Source organism: Phocoena phocoena, chromosome 6, assembly GCF_963924675.1.
Source record: "Phocoena phocoena chromosome 6, mPhoPho1.1, whole genome shotgun sequence".
Lineage (NCBI taxonomy): Eukaryota > Metazoa > Chordata > Mammalia > Artiodactyla > Phocoenidae > Phocoena > Phocoena phocoena.
The window spans coordinates 79,155,901-79,177,878 of NC_089224.1; the positions used below are offsets into that span (position 1 = coordinate 79,155,901).

Below are 21,978 nucleotides of genomic sequence, written 5' to 3' on the forward strand. Positions count from 1 at the left end.
GGGAGTGCCCATCTCCCACCTGGACTCGCACCAGAGGGTGTGTGCTGGGGAGAGGACGAAGATGCCCTTCGGAGCCCGGGGTCACTGGGGAGGGGAAGGCGGCATGCTCGGGGCCTTAGGGGTTTGTGGGGGTCAGGCCGCGGCGGCAAGAGCACCGACCCCTGGTGACGCGGGTCGGAACCGACCCTCACACCTCGACTGTGAGCCCCGCGGTCCCCGTAGCGCATCAGTTGCTGAGCATCTACCAGGAACAGGGTGAGAGGCGTGGTCTTCCCTCTGCATCCCCATTCAGTGTCCCAGAGGGACAGGTATCCAATACGCCCTGGGCTCCTCGTCCGCACCTGGAGAGCCCTGAGCGGTCGCTGGGGTCCCCACTCGGGGCAAGTTCTCGGGAGCAGGGCGAGAAGGCGCGCGGTGCCTCCTCCAGGCAGCCGGCGGTGTGGCCCCAGGCGCCTCCTCCTGCAGCTGCCGCTGCCTTATAAGGCGGGGGCCGGGCCGCGCCGGGGGAGGAGCTGCGGCCGCCCGGCCTCCTCCTCGGCTCTCGGAGCGGCGCGGGGCCGGCAGGGAGCGCAGCGGGAGCCGAAGAGCGCGCGGAGCCTGCCATGGGCAAATCAGGTGAGCCCGCCGTGCCAGCCGGGCCGGGGTGCGGGGATGGCTCGGAGCCCCAGGCTCCGGGGTCTTCACTGTCACTCTTCCCGTGGTGGGCTGGATCCCCGGGGAGCGGGTCGACAGCCTCCGCCGGGGCGACACGGTTCCGGCTGCGCTCTGGGACCACTGGGTGCGGGATGGAGGGGCTCGCGACGCGGGCAATTTCCGGGGCAGCCAGGAAGCCGGGGTGGCCGTCGGGCCCTCGGGAGAGAGGGAGGAAGGCGAGACCGAGGGAGGGTCCTCCTGTCTGCGAGCCAGAGATTGCGTCAGGGAGGGCTTCCAGGCGCTGATGGGATTAGCGCTCAGCGTCCGGCCAAGGCGTGGCTTTTGCTTTGTTTCAGGACAGGGTTAGAGTTGGAAAAAGCCACAGAACTGTGACAGCCTCTCTTCCTGCAAAACAGCTTGCCCCGACCAACCCTCCGAAAGACAGCTCTGAGCATCCTTTTCTTCGGTCGTTGTCCCTCCTCCTTTAAGTGCCCCTCCACCCCTACCCGGTGCCAGACTCAGTCAGGCTACACACGGTTGCCAACAACGGCTTCCCCTTTCTCTCTGCCCTGTCGCGGCCCATCCTCACCACGGTGGCTGTCCCGGTGAAGTGCCGTCATTCCCTAACACCTTCCATCCCATTGTCTGCAGGTGAAAAGAGTACACATTCTTCAGCTCCACGGCGGGGCCCTCTGGGAGTTGATCATCGCCCCTTTCCTCCCCCTGCACTCAGCTGTGCTCTGGGCATAGCTCTTCCGCTGGGTTCCCTTTCCCAGCGCTCACCACCACCACCAGCACTCCACCTCTCCCACTTCGGTGAAGTTGAAAATCCTCCCCATCTTTCTAGGCTCAACTCCTGTGCTGGGAGCCCACCCCGATTTCCCCACCTGGTGTCTTCTTTGTTGCAGCCCTCCCAGCAGTCAGGTTGTGACACTACCCAGCCAAAGATCTGTTTCCCACAGACTCCTCACTTTTGGCAGCCAGGAACCATGTCTATCTCAGCATAGTTCCTGCTTCACAGGAGGCTTTTTAATGAACAGCTTTTGAACAGAGTTCAGAAGTCCTGCTTCATGGGAAGTTGAGATTGTCAGCCTCAGATGGGTAAGGCTGGGTCTCTTCTTGAATCTGTCCTCAAGATCTGGACTTATGAGGTACCAGTGTTGGGAGTAAGTAGTTTTCTCTGGCATTGGTCCTAACCTGCCCTTATCTGTAGTTACAGGTCTGGCTTTCAGCCCTGGCTCTGCTAATCACTTGCTGTGTGATCTCAATCAAAGCCCTTTCCTTCTCTGTGCCTCAGTTTCCTCATCTATGCAAGGAGGATGGCCTATATCATCCCCAGGGTCTTTTACAGTATGGAAAGGTGACTTGCAGTTAAAGAAGAATGTGATAGGTGGCGGGTGTGGGGAGAGGAGGGCAGGTACACGAGCATGGAAGATGTGAGAGGGCACTTTGAGATCCCTACTTGGGAAATCAGTTCCTTTCTCTATAGATTAGGAGAAAATCCACAAATTCTCTACAGCTACATTTTAATCAGTTGTTTCTGGCTTCTTCCCTAAGAAACAGTTTTCCAGAACTGCTGGGTGCCTATCTTCTATTTGTTCATTCATCCCTCTCCCCCTCTCTCCCTCCCTCCATCCTTCCTTCCCTCCCTCTCATCCTTCCATTCCACCATCTATCAGCTCTGTACCAAGCTGTGGACCCAATGCTGCGGAGGGCATGGCCCCTGCCCTCAGGAGTGTTCATGTGGATTATGAAATGCACCATAAAGCGGATTGGGGGGATAGACAGGCACCACATGGCTCCAGTAAGAGGTGGAAAGTGATCTAAGCCACAAGACAGGTACAGGTGAAGAGAAGTGGGAGCTCAGGGGAGGGGAAAATCTCTGCCCAAACATCCAGTGAAGGCTCCTGGAAGAGGTGGTCAGACCCCAGAGTGTCTTGGAACTTTGGACTTTCTCCGATGGGACCTGGGGGGACCATTGAAAAGCATCGATCTCAAAGCCGCAGGACTAGAGCTGTTCCAGGGTGGAGGGCGGATCAGATGGGAAGAGGGTGGAGGTGGGGGTCAGGGAGAGGCTGCTGTAGTTACTCAGGCAAGAGATGACAGAGACATCTAAGGGACTGGAGAGGAAGCGGCGATGGAATTTTGAAATGGTAGCCTCGAGCAGACTTGGTGACTAACTTGCCGTGAATAAGAAAGAAAGGTCAGCGGTATGAATCTGGGTGCAGGAAGGTGATGACACCTTCCAGGACTGGAGGTGCAGAGTCGAGCAGGATGGTGGTGGAAGACAGGTTAGAGGTGGTTCAGGCAGTTTCCACCCCCCTTCCCATGCCCACCCTCCACATATACCCAGGGACCTTTCAGAATGCTGGCCCTTAGCCACATGCATTTTATTTGTCTCCCCCCTGCCCCGCCCCGAAGACTCTGAGCCCCCTGGATAGTATCCGGCTCCCCTAAGGGTCCCCAAGAGAAAATGACTTTTCTGGGTGACACGGGCCCAACCTTGATGTTCCGGGCCGCCAGCCTGAGGCTGTCTGTGCCCAAAAGACAGGCGGCATCACAGATGTGTATCCACCCAGGGGCTTTCTGTGGTTCCACAGAGACCTTCATAAGGAGCCTGCCTCTTCTGGGCCTCAGTTTCCTCATCCCTGCCTAGGAGCCCATCTCTTTTTCATCTTCAACCTCAGATATACCCCAGAGCTGTTGGGGTAGCGGGCATTGCTGGAAAAGTGTCACATAACCAAAACAGCTTAAATTCCAGGAGTCACTTGGCCCAGTGTTCAGAGACTTCCAGGTCCGGCCACTGACCCTGGTCTCCCTGCTGGGCTTCGGTTTGCAGCCGGGCAGAGAAAGGCAATGGCCTGGGGCTCAGTGAAAGCCTCTAATATAGTCCCTAATAAGAGTGATCACCAATTATTCTGCTCCTGCTGTGTGCCAGGCTTGGAGCTGGGTATTTCACATGTGTCACTAACTTTCGTAACAGCACCGTGAGGCAGTTGTTATCAGCTGAATAGATTTACAGAGGTTGAGTACTTCACCCAAGCTCACACCCTGACCAATAAGTAGACAAACTGGGATTTGTACCCAGCTCTCTGACTTCCCAGCTGGGTGCTGTCCCCTCTACCACAATGACCACTTGTCATTCTGCTTCTCAGCCTGGACTCTGGCCCTTAGGGACATCCACACACCCTCTAATTGTCTCTAAGAATCTTGTTATCCCTTGACCCACATCTCCCAGCCCCAGAGGTTATCAGAGCAGAAAGACCTTCAGGGACCAACTAATCCGAATTTTCTACTGAGCAGGGCCCTCACACCTCTGCAGGGGGAGGCCATGTGGCCAGGTCAGTCCCAGCAGTACCATTTTCATCTGTTGATTCCAAAGAGAGGTTCAAAGAAAGGGTTTCCCTGCTTTGAAGCTATTTTGAAAACCACAGATGTCATCCTTCCTTCTCACACAGGTGGGGAAGCAGGGCCCTGGCACTGGGCAGGGACTTGCCCAGTGCTGGCGGGCAGGCCTGAGTGGTGGCAGGCAGGGCTGGAGAGGGGACCACCTGTCTGCTGGTGAGAGCAAGCTCTCTCTCTGCCCTGGCTTCTTCAGCCCTTCAGTGACTATTGCCCATCACAAAGGGGCAGCCAATACACTGGGACATCCTTGTCGTTCTTGCTTAGGGAAAGGAAGATGTATGTAAGGTGGAAAGTGTGTGAGATCCCGGGCAAAGGAGGGACATTCTTAGATCTGGCTCTAATGTGGACTCACTGTGTGACCTTGGGCAATTCACATGTCCTCCTAAAGACCAAAGTTTCCTCCTCTGTAATGAGAAGAATCCTGTCCTCAGGCTTACCCAGTGATGGTGTGAGAATCTCATTCATTTGTTCTTGTGCTCACTTACTCAGTAAATATCTGAGCTCAGAGGTACTAAAAGAGGTCATCAAAGGCCAGGTTAAATACCAGCAGCCCTGCTCCTGTTAAAATCTGGGAAGGGATCTGATGGGGGCAGTTTCCCCCAAGGCCAGGAGGAACTTTGGACTTTAGCCTCCTTTAGGAGGCTAAAGGCTCCTCTGCCCAACAGTAGTGATAATAATTATAGCTGACATTTAGTTGAACTATAGTTGTTCACTTTGCTCCAGATCTGTTCTAAAGCATTTACGAAGATTAATTTATTTCATTCTCACAACAACCCTATGAGGTGAATACTGTTGTCCCCATTTTGTATATGGAGTCAACGAGGCACAGAGAGATGAAGCAACTTGTCCAAGGTCACCCAGCTAGTAAAAGGCAGAGCTGGGATTTGCCTCTTGAATTTCCTGGAACCCAAGCTGAAAAGAGCTACTCATCTGGAACTCATTGCTTTTTTGTTTGTTTGTTTGTTTTTTGAATTTTATTTTATTTATTTTTTATACAGAGGTTATTAGTTATCTATTTTATACATATTAGTGTATATATGCTTGTTTTGTTTTTGTTTTTGTTTTTCTTTTTCTTTTTGCGGTACGCGGGCCTCTCACTGTTGTGGCCTCTCCTGTTGCGGAGCACAGGCTCCGGACGCGCAGGCTCAGCGGCCATGGCTCAGGGGCCCAGCCGCTCCATGATATGTGGGATCTTCCCGGACCCGTGTCCCCTGCATCGGCAGGCGGACTCTCAACCACTGTGCCACCAGGGAAGCCCATATGTTTGGTTTTTAATCAACTTTTTATTCTTTCTTCCTGATAAACTAGCAAAACCAGCTTTGCCCCAAAGGCTTTCTAGCCTCTTGCCAGGGGACCAAATAAAACCAGCTTTGCCCCAAAGGCCTTCTAGCCTCTTGCCAGGGGACCAAAGGGGCCTGTCCATAATTCCTGCCTTGGCCCCTCACGGTCCTGGGCCTCTCTGGTGGGGAGTCTGGCGAGGGCTGAGAAATGAGTCAGCTGGGCTCTGGGAGGCCTCCGAAGAGGATGGATGCTGAGGGAGGAGCCCGTCCCAGCCACCAGCTGTGAGGGAGGAGGGGCACGGACCTCCTTAGATTCTTTATTCAACAGTTAGAAGCTCTGCCCTAAAGAACCTTCAAGAGCCCCCAGTCCAGCCCCACCCAAGATGCCTGCACCCTCCAAGCAGCAGAGACCGCCCTGGCCAGCCGCCTTCCCTCAGCCGCAGGCGCCAGGCCCAGGCAGCCCCTTCCACCTTTCAACAGCTCTGGCCTTAAGCCCCAGGTCTGCCCCCTGGAGCTTCTACTCCACAGCCCCTGATTTTCCTCTGGGGCCCCTCACGACGGTCTGTCTATAAAGGCCTTGGCACAGAGGAGGCTCTTGAGAAACCTTAGTTCTTTTCTCCTCTTCCTTCTTCCTCTTCTTTCCCCTCAGAGATTTGAAGGCGGCTGCCAACCCCACTAGGCTGATCCTCCTCCTGGGACTGGTGGCCTTATCTTTCTCTTCTCAATGATTTCCTCTGTCTCGTGACCCTTGGGGTGGGGTGGGGTTAAGGGCAGGGTTTCTCTCCTCGTGGGCCTACCTCTGGACCAGTTGTAGGAATGTGGACAGGTTATTTCCTTCTTGAGCCTCAGTTTCCTCATCCAAAAAATGGGTACAGTAGTGGAAGCTCCCACAATGGTGGTGAGAAGTAAATCAGATCTTGCACAGGCCTGGCACCTAGAATGGCTGGCCATCGAGCAGAAGAAAGGTCCTCCTTCATTCCAGGCTGGTACCCTGAGGCTGTGTGGGTTCTGAGCCTCAGTTTACCCTCCCACAAAATGTGGGCATAATCCCTCCCTTCTTCTCCCCCCACAACCATGGGGTGGCTCTGAGGGCTCTCCCTGCATCAGGCAGGGATGGGTGGGTTTTCTTTGACTCCTTTTTCCTTATGTTTATCTGCTCTCAGGTTTTTCTACAGAAGTGAGGTGTGCCTCTTTCTGGGTGTGGTCATCACTGGTATCTTGCCTCCCTGAGGTTGAGGTTCTGCTCACAGGGGCCGCCTGGACTGGGACTGGCTGCCGTGGTGAGAGGGGACCAGTGAGTCATCCAGGGGTGTGGTCATGGGGCCCCCAGGCCTCCCAGCCAGGGGCAGGGAGAAAGGGCACCCCTCCTGACCCCTTCCTAGGAACCCTGGCCCAGGGCACTGGCTCTGCTGGGATCAATGACTGGCTTCAGCTTCTGGGCTACAAGCTTAGGTTGGGCGCAGGAACTTTCACTTTTGTTTCACTACTTCCCACATTCTGGGAGTGTAGTGACCTAGTTTTTAGCAGTCTTATGTCCCCTCTGCCAAGGAGACTGCAGGGCCTGAGCACTCCAGAGTCCAGTGTATCTCACCCCAGCACTCAGAGCTGTCTTTAAACGGGCTTCACCTTAGCGACCCACCCATTCCCCTTATCTCCACCTCCTCCACACAGCCCCGGGATACATCAGGTCCCTTCCACACTGGCCCTTTCTGCGCTTTTGCCTCCTCATTACCTCCTCCAGGGAGCCTTCCCTGATACATCTGTGGTCACCATTGCCCATGCCACTCAGTCCCATGCATCTCCCGTAGTGTCCCACCGTGGCCTACCTGGGACATAGGAGCTGGAAGGGATATTAGTATGGGCCTGGCCAGGTCTGACACTCAGAGACCTTCTGCCACTTTGTGTGTATCCACACCTGCCCTTGCATGGACACATACACTTACCTTGATCACTCGTTAGACAAGCTATGAACTCCTGGAAGTTTGGGGTCAGTCGGTCATCTTGCCTCCTCTCACCCCTACCCTGATGGGACCTTATGGGATCTCAGGGTTGGAAGGGACTTAAAGGTCATCTGACTGGGTCTTCAGTGCCTGAATCCCTCTGAGAGGCATCACCTGCTTGTTTGTCCCCAGTGCTGGAGAGCTCACTACCTTGCGAGGTAGCCTTTTCAGTCTTCAGAAAGCGTTCATGGAGAGAAAGATCTTTCTTAGGCTGAGCTGAAATCTGTCATCCTGGCTTTTCCACCCACTGGCCCCAGCTCTGCCCTGTGGGGCCCCAGAATTCAGCAGGGCCCTCTACGGTGTCTTCCAAAGTCTGATCTTCTCCTGTACTTGCAACCATCCCTTATAAGACCACATATCCAGCCCCTCCTTCACCTCATCACCATCTCTGAACACACTTCAGATTCTTACTGCCTCTAATGCAAGGTGGGGCCTGGGCTGGGTGAAGCATTCCAGCTGGACACTGACTTGTGCAACACATCGCCCCGTGGGTTTCTGGCTGCCACGCCACCCAGCTGACTCCTTAGCGTGTTGTCAGCGAGGCCCCAGTGCGGTTCCCGTGAGTTGTTGTGGCTCCCACCACTTGCACCTGAGATATTCTTTTTTTTTTTTTTTTTTTTTGCAGTACGTGGGCCTCTCACTGTAGTGGCCTCTCCCGTTGCGGAGCACAGGCTCCGGACGCGCAGGCTCAGCAGCTATGGCTCACGGGCCCAGCCGCTCCGCAGCACGTGGGATTTTCCCGGACCGGGGCACGAACCCGCGTCCCCTGCATCGGCAGGCGGACTCTCAACCACTGCGCCACCAGCGAAGCTCCTGAGATATTCTTTAAAAGTCTCTGTGACTCCATTATCCACAGGAACATGCTAAACCCCAAATCTTTTTTTTTAATTGCAAAAAACACATGACATAGAATTTACCATCTTAACCATTTTTTAATGTAGTGTAAAGTATATTCACATTGCTGTAAAACAGATCTCCAGAACTTTTCCATCTTGTAGATCTGAAACTCTATACCCATTAGACAGCATCTTCCCTTTTCCCCCCTCCCTCCAATAAACCCCAAATCCTTGTCTTTCGTTCCAACAGGGGCTTGGCCGGCCTCTTGGCCACAGAGGCCTGAGACTTCAGGTGGTAGCTCCACCCTCTGCCTTGTGCCCAGTTACCATCACCAGGGTTTTCACCTCCACGCCTTTGTCACAGCATCTCCCCATCTCTGCCTGTCAACCCAGATCTCCCAGATCCTGGCATTCAGCAGCCCCTCCCGCCGCTGTCCCTGTCTCTCCACATTACTCTGACTGGACCCCACTGCACTGCCCTGCCGGGCCCTGGAATGTTTGAGGTCAGGACCTCTCGCTGTCTGATATCTTGGAAACCCCTTGGAAAGCTCGACCACCACTGGCATAGCCTGCAGTTTCCTTCCCTCTGCTGGGTTGGCGTCTAGCCCAAAGCTCTGGAGGGCAAGCCCTGGGTCTTCTTCCCTCACATCCCCTCAGAGGCCCAGTGGGATTCTATCTGAAGGCCCAGGAGACCTGAGGGATCTGGCTGAGGGAGGGGAAGAGGACCCCTGCTGCTTCATCTCCACGGCCTCTGGGGGAAGACAGCAGAGGAGCAGAAAGGTGGCTGGTGAAGGTGCCTGGGCTAGTGGATGGAGGGGTGCTTCTTTCATCCTCCGGTTTACACCCTCCCTGCCCATGGCCAGGCCTCAGGGGCAGGCTCCCGCCAGAGGGGACTAGCTCAGTGTTATGGACCCTCTGTGGCCATCGCTCATAACTCACCCAGCTCACCCCCCGTTTCCATGGTGGGGGAGGTGGGGGGAGGGAGAGGGGGGACTCCCAGATTCCTAAGGCTGCGCTCTGCGCCTTCACAATCCTAGCCTGACCAGCTCCTGTCCAGACATCTGTGGGGCCTCAAATCAGGGGTCACCTTCCTGGTCTCCCAGACCATGTTAGGCTGCTTTTCTCTGAGTTCCTCTTGACCTGCACCTTGGCCCTACCACACTGTTGGCTAGTGTCTGTTTACAAGGCTGTCTCCCTTCTGTGTGTGAGCTCTTTGAGGACAGGACATGTCTGATTTGTCTCTGGACCCCCAGCGTACAATATGGGACCTCGCACAGAGGAGGCACTCAGAGAGCAGATGTACAGAGGGATGGGTTGGGATTGGATGGGTGATGGATGGGTGGTTGGATGTTGATGCTTAGATCATGAATCAATAGGTGGATGGATGAGTGGTGGAGAGATGGATGGAGGATGTGGGATGGATGGGGTTCCATTTCAGATCCGAACTGAAGTGACCTCTGTCCACTACTGACCTGGCCTACCCTTGGCTTCACCACTTTTTGGCCTTGCTTTTTCTGAGGTTGTGACCCAGTTGGACACAGGCCCCACCTCTTCCCTCACCTGCAAGCCTGAGTCCAGCTGATCCCTTCCCACCACCGCGTTGTTTCCCACACTCTCCCCTCTCTCTGCTTCCCAATGCTGTCCTACCCTGGTTGGTCCTCTTCTCTTCATCTGTCCCTCTCTCTCGGGACAGTGCAGGCACCCCTCCACCCCAGCCAGGCCTGTTCTCTCTGGGCTCCCACCTCCAGTCCCCCTGACCATGCACTGTAGGTCCGCTCTGAGCTACCCAGTCTCCTTCAAACATTTTCTTGCAGAAGTCCTGCTGCTTCCTGTCCTGCCTCCCACCATCTGCTCTGCACCTCCAGCCCATCCCCCACTCAGCAGCCAGCAGGGTCTTCCAGAAACACAGCTCTCCTCAGCTTACTCCCCCGCCCCCATTCAGTCGCTTCCCATTGCCTTGGATAAAGATCCAAATGCCTAACATCATGCCCCATGGGGCCCTGCGTAGTCCAGGGGGCATCAATGTGCAGAGACCGGGGCAGCAGCCTGGGCACGTGGCCTGAGGTTTGAGCTGGGCTTTGCTCTGAAGCCTGCTGGCTCTTTTCTCCACGCTGAGAGTCTCCATCTTGAAATCATTGCAGCTTCCAAGCAGTTTAATGACGAGGTCCTGAAGGCCCACAATGAGTACCGGAAGCAGCATGGCGTCGCCCCCCTGAAGCTCTGCAAGAAGCTCAACCGGGAGGCTCAGCAGTGAGTCCGCCCAGGGCCCCGGGCAACTCGGGCCCTTCCCGGTGCTGCCACTGCTGCAGTCCCAGATGGGCTCTGGAAGGCAGGAGGGATGTGGGTTGGGGGCAAATACAGCCAGACTTGAATAACCACTCTGCCACTTACCCAGGCAGGTCCCATTGTTCCTCTGAGCCTGTGTGTTCCTCTGTAAAATGGGACTGGAGTGGGGGCTTAGACGAGTTGCAGGTGTGATGCTCCCGATTGCCTCTGCGAGCCCAGGGCAGGGAAGGAAGTTCAGCCACACCAGGTTTAGGGCTCCTACTCTGGGGGCTTCCCTGGGCCGTACTCGCTCTAAGGAAGCACCGTGGACTCCGGCAGGTATTCAGAGGCCCTGGCCAGCACGAGGATCCTCAAGCACAGCCCGGAGTCCAGTCGTGGCCAGTGCGGGGAGAACCTGGCGTGGGCATCCTATGATCAGACAGGTGAGTCGTTTCTCGGCTCTCCCCGCTCCTGCCTGAGCCGGGCCTAGGACGTCCATCATGCACGCCCCTCCTGGCCCCAGCGCCGTCCGTGGTGTTGTCGCCGTGATGCAGCCACAGGCCCAGAAAAAGGGAAGAGAACCCCAGAGCTGTCTGTCTGCTCCCAGGAGCTGACTGCAGCTCACCACAAGGTCTCCGATGGCCAGCTCAGGGCCAGGCCTGTGCTGGCTGCCAGGGACACAGAGATGAGTCAGACTGCCCGGCCCCACCCACCTTCCAGAAGAGCTCCCAGCAGAGTGAGGGCGGGAGACAGACCGTTTCTGTGCTGAGTCTTGGCCTGACCCTGCGGGCCCTGAAGCATCCCCGGCCTCAGAAGGACTTCACGTTCCTCACGTTTTTCTGGAAATATTTACAGTGCTTGTGTATTAACTTTCTTCACGAGAAAAAATGCAATAGAGCTTTTTTCCGTGCTGGAAAAAGTAATAATAATGGGAAAGACAATTTCTCATCCAAGGTCACAGCCTGGAATGGTGGTCCCACCACACTGACCGAACATTCTTGAGCTTCCTGGCTCTGACAAGGCTGTCGTGGCTTTTTAGGAAAAATGCTGGAGAGAGCTACCTCGTGCTCTGAAGCTTTCTCCAAACTCCCGTGGGAGAATGACTGCTCCCTCCCTGGCCTCACATTCCTGGGAGTTCCCTGGGGCAGAGTCCCTCCAGGAGAAGTGTGCGCTTGCTCCCTGGCAAAGCAGGAGCCTGAGGCCCGCAGCCCCTCCCCAGGCTCAGACTGTGGGCCTTGTCGGGGAGAAGGGAGAGTGGTGGGAGAGAGCCAGCAGGAGACAGGGCTCCTCGCGCTGGCTCCCTGGGGGGCTTTGAGTAAATCTGCTACCTTCCCTGGCCCCAGTTTCCCCATCTCTACAGAGAGGGGTTGGGTAGGACATCTCTAGGGCAGTGGTTCCCCATCCTGGCTACACACTGGGATCTTTTGTGGAGCTTTCAAAAAATACTAGTGCCTGGATCTCTCCTCCGGAGGCACTGATACGGTCAGCCTGTGGCAGGCCCCAGGCATCAGTAATTTTGAACAGCTCCCCAGCTGCGGCCTCTGTGTAGCCACTGTTCTCAAAGGGCTTGCTCCTCAAAGTGTGGTCCACGGATGAGCAGCAGCCCCTGGGGACTTGTTAGAAATGCAGACTCAGGGCTCCACCCTAGATCTTCCAAGGTCCGAATCTGCATTCTAACGAGAGCCCCAGGTGATTCGTGCACTCATTCAAGTTCAGGACTTACTGCTCTGAGGTCCAAGGCTCCTAGCTCTCTGGCCCTGAAGTCAGCCGCTCCCAGGGAAATGCTGTGACCAGTGGATGCTCCAGGGGAGTACCCTTCTGCCTGCAGTGGAGACCCTGACCCACCGGCCCAATTACATTTCCTCCTGTGGGTGTTTCAGGAGCCAGACTTGCAGTGGGATGAAGGTGTGGTCTCCCGGAAACTCAGAGCATCATTAGAAGCCCTTGGAGTACGTTGCATTCAACCCGATTGTACAGAACGGGGCAGGCCTTGCCCAGGATTACACAGTGAATTAGTGTCAGGGCAGGGACACAGATGCTGGTCCCCTGACCTCAGGCCAGGGTCCTTTCCAACCCCTAACAAGGCCCTCCCCGCAGCCTGGATGTGCTCACGGGCAGAAGTCCCCATGTCAGCTCGTTGGTGCTTTATGAGACGTCTAACTGTGGGATGGGTGCTTTGGGGTTAATGGGAGGAGATGGAAGGAATAGGGAGTTTTAAACTGTCTCTTCCATACAGGAAAGGAGGTGGCTGATAGATGGTACAGTGAAATAAAGAGCTACAACTTTCAGCAGCCTGGCTTCACTTCCGGGACAGGTGAGTGACATGGTCACACCAGTGACCCGGCCCTGCGCTGGGTTGCCGTTTGGGTCTGACTTCAGAGAGGAGCTAACCCTAAATCAATCATTTCTCTCCTGTTTCACCTCTTCCATATTTCTCTGGTTTGACTTTGCCCAGAGGGCAAAACCCTCTTTCCCCAACACCTCTCCCAACACACACACACACACACACACACACACACACACACACACACACACATCCCTCCATCTAAGAGCACCCAAGCTGCCGATTGTCCCACCAGCTCAAAGCTCTTCACCTGACTGGAGTGTGATATAAGGAGGCTGTGGATTTCAAAGGTCGCTGAGTGTTCCTCTCCAGGAGTGATGCCTCAGCGCTTTTAACCTGTCATCCCGCTTCTGCTCCAGCCTGCTCCCCAGCAGCCAGAATATTCTAAGACCCTTTCTGCCCACGCTGCTCTCCTGATTAAGCTGCCAGTGGCTTCCTGGGGCCATCGAGAAAAGGGCCAAGCTGCTGGCTCTTCTGGTCTGAGCTCCCTCCTCCCCCCACACCCTCACATCCTTCCTCTCTGCACCTCACTCCTCACAGCCTCCCAGGCATTCTCCCTTCACGTTTATACTCAAGTTTGTCATTCAGGAGAACCTGGAATGCAGAAAGCTTGGATCTAGTCTCAGCTCTGGCACTATTAGTTGTGTGAACTAGGGTCGACTCCCTGTTCTTCCCTGTCCCCAAGGGAGAGGGACAAGGCAGAGGCCTCTATGGGACGTTCTGAGAGCCGGTATTTAGATGCAGGGAACTGGCCACGGGACCATCAGCCTTTGCATAGGCCTCCCCGGTGAGCAGTAAATGGTTAGCTTACTAAGCCCTGGGCAGCTGCTCCAAGCTCTGGGCTCCCCCCTGCCCCTCAGCAGCAATCACCAGGCTCCTGTCTTTCCTCAGGACCGACTCACATGTACCCAGGGCCCGGGATGGGTTGGAAGGGGCTGTGAATTTCTCTGACCAGGAGGCACCAGGGAAACTGAAAAGGGGGTTCTCTGTCCACCCCCCATTCCTCTACCCCACCCCATCCCACCCATGGATGGAGCCACTTACGGCTTCTTACCCTCTGGAGGCTTCTTCAGAAGCAGGAAGTGACATGTTCTCAGAGCCAGTCACCGTTTCCTGTGGTTTGTGCTCACGCCTTTGGGCAGGGGTTCTTGCAGTCGTGTGGGGAGAGGTAGAAGCATCTGCCCTGTGGGGCAGGACAAGGAGGCCACTGTCAGGCCCTGAGTGAGAATTGCTGGTTCTGTGGCAATTAGATTTGAGAGGTGAGGGAGGGAACAGTGACAACCTCCTACCGGTGATTAAGGACGTGTAGGCAGAACCTGGTCTTCTTTTCATAAAGATCAGTGTCCAGAAGACGTTTTATTTCACAGCATCTGGACGTCCTTTTCCGTTGAGCAAGATTCTTGGGCAATCAGACATGTGTCAGAGCGAGTGATTGGCGTTGCTCGTGTGTGCACGCCACTTGACAGTGAAAAGCATCTCTGCCTCCATGGCCACGTAACCCTGCAACACCATTTGAAGGTGGGGCTTTATTCCACCCATTTGCAGAAGAGAAACTGAGGCCCAGAAAGGGGAAGAGACTTCTGTTTCCCTTCTATCCTCAATCTGATGCTTTTTACATGACCCCTGCTCCAAGGTGGGAATCTCTCAAGTGTCAGAACTGGAGATGGGACTCAACTTTCCGTGACCACTGACCCCCTGTGATCCTGTCTGTTGCCCCACATCTCCCAGCCCTAAAGAGGAAAACCCCAGGGCCTCCAGCCCCTATGCCATCCCAGGTGCCAGTGGACAATGCCTGGGTCACACAGAGCCTGATCCTCAGACAGGAGCACAGCTTTGGGTGGTGATATAAGCGGGGCTCGCAATACCGTTAAAGATGCTTGGGCCCATCCCCCATGAGTCAGCCTCCCCCAGAGCTGCTTCTTGTTGCACCATGGTTCCGGGGTTCCCTGACCTGAGTCCATGTTGCAGGTGCAAAGGCCTTTGAAATATCCTGTAATCTGTCCCTACCGCACCCCACCTGGGTCAAAGTCTTGTGATGAAGGACACTGTTCTATGCTTTGTGCTGAGCGGAGAAAAATAGCTTCCTGCAGTCCCTTTATGTTTTCTTTTAATGAGTAGGCTTTGTTTATTCTGAATAAATAATACTTTTATATGACATGAAATTTGCAAGCTGTATAAGGTGGAAAGTCTTCCTTCCGTTCCTGGCCTCCAGCGCTTTCCCTCCCAACCAGTAATACCAGTTTCTTGTGGATCATTCTAGAGATGTTCTGAACCAACAGTTGTGTAAATGCTCTCTTTTCCCTTTTTTATACTCTGGTGTCAGATAGATGATCTGTTTTGCACTGGCTTTGTTCACACAGCAGCTTGGCAGAGATTGTTCCATATCAATACAGAAAGAGATTTCTCTTTCTTATGCATTATTCTCTTGCAAGGATGTACTGTAACTTATTCAACTTGTTTTTCAAATGCATATTCTAGGAAGTTTGGGTCCATAGCAGGAAAGAGGATGTGATCCCTTTAGGAAAAAAAAGGAAAAAGAAGGAAGCTGTTAGTAGTTTAGGGTTAGAAACCAGTGTGTATCTGATGGTTGCTAAGGAAGTTGTGTCCTTTAATTCATCTCTAAATACCCAGGCTTAATTATCTCTGTGCAGACAGAAACCTCTCCAGTCAGAAGAAGGATTACTTAGTCTCATCTATTTGGAATAGGCTTCCACGGGCATTCACACTGCTGGTGCGCATGTGGTGTCTGTAATTATTTTCTTGGCAACCAGTGGATAAATGGCAGCTCTTCCTTGTCTGGGTGACGGAGAGAGTGGGTGGGTCAGTGGCCAAAGCATGTGGTCTCTTGGAGAAAAGCCTTGTATGAAAAAGGGCCTGAGCCTTAATGAAAAGACAGTCTAAGGGACTTCTCTGGCAGTCTAGTGGTTAAGACTCCATGCTTCCAATGCAAGGGGCTTGGGTTCAGTCCCTGGTTGGGGAACTAAGATCCCACATGCCTCATGGTGTGGCCAAATTAAAAAAAACAAAAGAGAAAAGAAGAAGAAGAAAAGACAAGACAGTCTATAGAAGCAGTGACACCTGCTGACAGCCTGGAGATGAGAAAGAAACGTGACTCAAAAGTATAAGGACCGCCCCCCCCAAAAAAAGTGTAAGGACCAAGGGTGAATTGGAAAGTAGTGTTTCTTCTTTTCTGAGGTGAGAATCAAAGTGTATTGAGCAGCAGTTAACATGAGCTTAAGGATAAGTGGTCAGGATGCATAATTGTACTTAGTGTTTGTTTTCTTTTAATTCTTGCTTTGATTGTATCACATCAACCCTACTGATTAGTGTTTATGTTTGCTTATTTTCATAAAGAATTTAGTAAACTCAAATCTTTTAGGGATGTAGACAAAGAAATAAACTATACCTAAATTTCAAAATTATAAAAATGGAGTTCATTTATAGGGGGAAACAACACAATTTAATTAATGAAGGTTTATTTAGTCCTTACCAAATACAAGACACAATGGGAAATATCAACTCTGTCTCTTCCCTGAATGGAAGAGTGTGGGTACCAGCCTGTCTCTTTCCTTCCTTCCTTTCTTCCTCTTTCTTTCCCTTTCTCTTTCTTTCTTTATTTTGTGGTGAAATACACTTAACATAAATTTACCATTTTAACCATTTTTAAGCATACAGTTCAGTGGGATTAAGTACATTCATGTCGTTGTGCACTCATCACCACCATCCATCTGCTGAACTTTTTCATCATCCCAAATTGAAACTCTAAACCCATTAAACAATAACTCTTGTCCTTTCCTACCACCCCCAGCCCAAGCCTTGGTAACTACTATTCTACTTTCTGTCTCCATGAATTTGACTATTCTACCTATATAGGTAAGAATCCTACAATATTTATCCTTTTGTGTCTGGCTTATTTCACTTAGCATAATACCCTCAAGGTTCATCCATGTTGTAGCATATGTCGGAATTTTATTTCTTTTTTAAAGCTGAATAATATTCCATTGTGTATACATACAACATTTTGTTTATCCATTCATCTGTCGACGGGCAGTTGTTTTCTTTCCCCCTTTTGGCTGTTGTGAATAATATTGCCATGAACACTGGTGTACAAATATTTGAGTTCTGCTTTCAGTTCTTTTGGGTGTATGCCTAGAAGTGGAATTACCGGATTATACGGTAATTCTGTATTTGATTATTTTAGGAACTGCCATACTGTCTCCCACGGTGGCTGCACCATCTTACATTCCCATCAGCAAAGCAAAAGGGATCCAATTTGTCCCCATCCTCACCAACATTTGTTATTTGGTTTTGTTTTTTAAATAATTTCCATCTTAACAGGTATAAAGCGGTTGCCTTCTTTCTGTCCTAACCAGCCACTGGAAGCTTAGCTACTCTGATCACAATTTTCCTCCTTCCCTCTGTCTCTTCCTTTCTTCATCAGATATTAATTGGGCATCTACTATGTGCCAAGCCCAATGGTCAATAAGACAGATATGGTGCCTGCCCTCAAAGAGGAAATATAATCTCTTAGGGGTTGTTTTCGAAAATGAATGCCATTCTGTGACATGCCATTCTGTAAATATCCCATTGACCTGTCAAAGGATCTCTATGAGAAAGGTGCAAAGGATGAACTCCCAGTCTCTACTCCCAGGAGACGAGAATTTATGGTCATTGAGCAAAGAGTATGTTACAGCATCAGCTCTTTGACCCCAAAGCAGGAGGGGAGTTAGAAGCTAAGCTATGTTAGCAGTTTGAAAATACCAGTGAGTGAGGGGCAGGCGGCCTGAACAGTGAGAGAATGATGCTGGGAAGCTTTGGCAAGCCACAGAAGCACCTGGAGGGGCAGGCAGTAGCTTGAGAAGGAACTGGGCTATTTGGCTCAGAGCAGAGGGAACTGAAGGAGGCTCTAACTTGTCAAGGTCTCAAAGAGCTCAAACTGTAGAAAGCCTGCATTTCCAGCGGTGCCAGAACTTAGTCCAAGATGGTTCTTCCATATGCTTTTCATTCATTCACTCATTCATTCCATTCATTCATTCAACAAAGGTTTATTTTACATTTTCCATGTGTCAGGCTGTGCCAGGGCACTGCATGTACTTTGATGAATAAATCAATTTGGTTCCTGCCCATGTGGGACTCATGGCCTAGTGAAGGAGCCAAACAATTAGCAAATAATCAAATATATCATTGCAGATGGTAAGAATGATACGAGGGGGAAAATGATGCAATAAGACTCTGGGGAGGGAGGTGTTCAGGAAATAAGAGTAATTGTGAAAGGCCTCTCTGAAAAAGTGACTTTTTTTTTTTTTTTTTTTTTTTTTTTTTTTGCGGTACGCGGGCCTCTCACTGTTGTGGCCTCTCCCGTTGTGGAGCACAGGCTCCGGACGCGCAGGCTCAGTGGCCATGGCTCACGGGCCCAGCCGCTCCGCGGCATGTGGGATCCTCCCGGACTGGGGCACGAAGCCGTGTCCCCTGCATCGGCAGGCGGACTCTCAACCACTGCGCCACCAGGGAAGCCCCTGAAAAAGTGCCATTTGGGCTGACACCTAAGGGACAAGAAAACGCTGGTCATCAGAAGAGCGTTGCATACAGCGGCCAGTGTGTGCAAAGGCTTTATAGTCAGAAATAACCGGATGTGTTCAAGGAATGGAAACGAGGCCACTGGGGCAAAGCATTCGCTCTCGTTTTCGGTACGACTAAACAATGGAAGGATTTTTAAGCAGAGAAGTAAACAGATATGACTTATGTCTCAAAATGATCACTCTGGCTATGTCAGTGGAAAGTGAATTGAGGCAGCAAGTGTGGCTTCTGGAGAGCCAGGCGAAGGCTGTTGCAGTGGTCCCAAGTGAGAAAAGTTTGCGGTTGAGACCACGGTTTGGGGAGTGGATGGACTAGAGATGTATTTTGGAGTTAGATTCTTCAGGATTTTTTTTTTAACATCTTTATTGGAGTGTAATTGCTTTATAACAAAGTGAATCAGTTATACATATACATACGTTCCCATATCTCTTCCCTCTTGCGTCTCCCTCCCTCCCACCCTCCCTATCCCACCCCTCTAGGTGGTCACAAAGCACCGAGCTCATCTCCCTGTGCTATGCGGCTGCTTCCCACTAGCTATCTATTTTACGTTTGGTAGTGTATATACGTCCATGCCACTCTCTCACTTTGTCACAGCTTACCCTTCCGATTCTTCTTCAGGATTGAATGATGGGTTGTTGTGGGGAAATGAGCAGGAGGGAGGAATACAGAGCCACCCTGAGGATTTTGTGCACAGAGGTACCAGACGTGGAAATGGGAGGGACCAAAATCAAGAGTGAGGTTTGGGCAGGTTAAATTTGAGAGGCCTGTGACTCATCCAAGTGGAAATGTCAAGTAAGTAGTTGTGTTTGGAACACAGAGGAGAGGTTTGGGCTGGAGAAAGAAATTTGGGAGCCAGGGAAAGATGAAATTGCCTGAAGAGTGCAAAAAGAAAAGATAAGAGAGCCCAGGATTGAGCCTTGGGAAATGCGGGTCCTCCAATATTCACAAGTGAGATAGAGGAGGAAGAGGAAGAGGCAGTGACATGGGAGGAATGCCAAGTGAGGAAACCAAAAGAGGAGAGTCCTTTGAAAAGTGGAAGAGTCGACTCCATTAATGTTCCTGAGATGTCAAGTAAGATGAAGACAAAAGGTGACCATTGGGAAGGAACATGGAGATCATTGGTGACCTTGAAGAGTACAGTTTGGGGGGAGGGGTGGAAGCAGGTGCCAGGTAGGGTGGCATCCTAATTGTTGGGGTCTCTGGGCTTTGCCATGATCTCTGGGAGACCATGAAACCTTTGGGCATCAGAGAGTGAGATGAGTAGGGTCTTCGTGGCTGACTGAGAGGACCTGACGCATTAGAAAACTGGTCAGTGTTTTGTGTCTCCTTCCTCTGATTGGTGGCTGAAGATCAAGCCTCTTACAGCATGACAAGACGGCACAGGGGTTCAAGAGTCCCTTAAAACATCATTCTCCAGGCTTTGCTAACTAATCTGTTTCCTTCTCCCCATGACTGCTCCCCTACAGGACATTTCACTGCCATGGTATGGAAGAATACACAGAAGATGGGAGTGGGGAAGGCATCTGCAAGTGATGGGTCCTCCTTCGTGGTGGCTAGATACTTCCCAGCAGGGAATGTCGTCAACCAGGGCTTCTTTGAAGAAAATGTCCTGCCTCCAAAGAAGTAATTTGCCCAATGTAAGGGGAAGGTGGCAGACTTAAGAACTTGGATTTGAAGTGCCTAGAACAACAAAAACTCAGCTGTGTGTCTGTCCCTGTGGGTGTGTGTGCTTGCTTGTGTGATGCTATGAGTCTCTTGAGCACACGCTCGGTTTTACAGTTCTGCCTGAATTCATTCTTACCAAAGAAATGAGCATACGAAGGCTTTACCTTGGTGGTTCCCTAGACTACAATTATTTGGACTTTGGGTGGGGGGGAATCAATTTTTAAACTTAAAAAAATTTTTTTAAGCAAACTCCTTTTGTACCTTTCTTACTTATAATATCCGTCCCTGGACTTTCTGTATTCCAAATGTTTGTGATGCTGAGAAAATGAAGTTCATTTTATGTGACCTTCATGCATTGTAATCTACTTTTGGTAGATGTTTAAGAATATTAAACCCTCATCAAATGTGACACAAGATACAGCTTTAAACACATAAATATAAAGCAGCTTCCATCGGAAACACGGGGTAGGCAGGGGCTCCATTTCACAGAATTACTGAGATTTCTCCATTGTAAGCCATGATGTCATCTGCACGCCTCCTGGAATTCTCTGGTGGGATTGCCAAAGAACAAATGGAGAAAAAAGCTTTACTTCCTTGCATTTTTCTACCTTCCACCGCCCCTTGCCCACCCACCACCCTCCCTTTTTTCTTAAAATCCACTGGCATTTCGGAGTTCAGTATGCCCCCCAGCACCACCTTGGTTTCTAGGGAGCTGGGCTAGGCCTGCGATTCACCCATCCCCCACTCAGCCTGGTGGCCCAGGGCCTGTTCTGGGAGAAAGCCCCTCACACCGCCTGGGCTCTTGGCCAAGCAGCCTTGGAGGATGAAGTCAGTGAGCGTGGGGGTGAGGGTGAGCTCACTCAGGGCCCCCGGAGGAAGCCCTCCAGCCTCTGCCCTCCCCGCAGCACACAGGGTGGGAGCCCGGGGCGTGTTCCTGGCAGCTGTGGCCGCAGCTGTGTTGCTGCTCCCTCCAGGAATGTGTGACAGGCCCAAATGTTCCAGGGAGATGTCTCCCATGCGGGGGCTTAGAGTCGCTAATTTAGTTCTGTGTTTTGCCTCAAAACTACACAAAGTCCTCTTGAATAACGACTTCACGTGGTCCATGTGGGAGGGACCAACCCAGGTGCCAAGCTGTGTGTCCCTGAAACCGTGGCATCTCCAGCTGGTGAGATAGGCAGGGCTGGGAGTCTGTGCAGGCCAGTCTTTGAAGGTCTCTGTGGCACTGTGAACACAGGCTCATTCTGTGCCCTTCATTTCACGCAGGGATATTGATAAAAATCTTTTTTGTTTGTGTAATATCTTACTCCCATGTGATTCATGCCCGATTCTTTATCAATGACTAAGGTAATCCATAACTCTGAGTTCCCATCTTAGGTAACTCAAGATTCTGAATACCTCCAACCTCTCCCCTGTAGACCGTGCTCCTTAGGTGGCTATGTTTTGAATCACGTGACCTACCATCACACAGCTGACTGGTCTAGAGTGGACATGTGATCCAAGGGCAGCCAATCCCTAGGCTGGCCATGGACTGGGAATTTGAGCCAAGAAATATGGAGAGAATTTACCAGTAGAACTGAAAAAATACGGGTGCCACGAGTTTGAATTAAGGCCACGGCAAGCCAAAGCTATATGCAAGCCCTGTTATGAGTTGGAAATATATAGAAGTGAGAAAGCCAGTTGTCAGAGGTATAAAACAGGTGGAAATACGGAAAGACTCTTCTTGACCTTTCTAGTTCCAGGCCAAATCTGTATCTTTAAAACATACCCTTCATTTTCTTCAGGGCTTCCCAACAAGTTGATATATCAGCTGATGGTCCCCAGAAGATTAGAATATTAGAGTCCCCTCCCTTAGGGAGTTTCTGTGAACAGAAAATGCTGAGCTGGGCAGGAAGCTGAGGATGGATGGAGTAAAGAGACCCAGCTGAGGGCCTTGAGATGAGGTCTTATTCTGGCCACACCTGGGCAGCTACCAC

The 21,978-nt window shown here is 51.8% G+C and overlaps 1 protein-coding gene across 3 annotated transcripts; it reads left to right on the forward strand.

The window, feature by feature from the left end:
- Positions 1-570: 570 nt before the first annotated feature.
- On the forward strand, positions 571-20,417 carry GLIPR2 (GLI pathogenesis related 2). Of its 3 annotated transcripts, XM_065879223.1 has the most exons (5): positions 571-615; positions 10,296-10,404; positions 10,759-10,862; positions 12,656-12,733; positions 19,807-20,417. In XM_065879223.1, exons 1-5 carry the CDS (start codon positions 603-605, stop codon positions 19,965-19,967), a joined length of 465 nt encoding a protein of 154 aa, XP_065735295.1. In that variant the 5' UTR covers positions 571-602; the 3' UTR covers positions 19,968-20,417. The 3 variants fall into 3 exon arrangements, with proteins under 3 accessions (XP_065735295.1, XP_065735297.1, XP_065735298.1); XM_065879225.1 differs by lacking the exon at positions 12,656-12,733 and having other exon boundaries at positions 603-615; positions 19,807-19,967; XM_065879226.1 differs by lacking the exons at positions 10,759-10,862; positions 12,656-12,733 and having other exon boundaries at positions 603-615; positions 19,807-19,873.
- Positions 20,418-21,978: the final 1,561 nt, after the last annotated feature.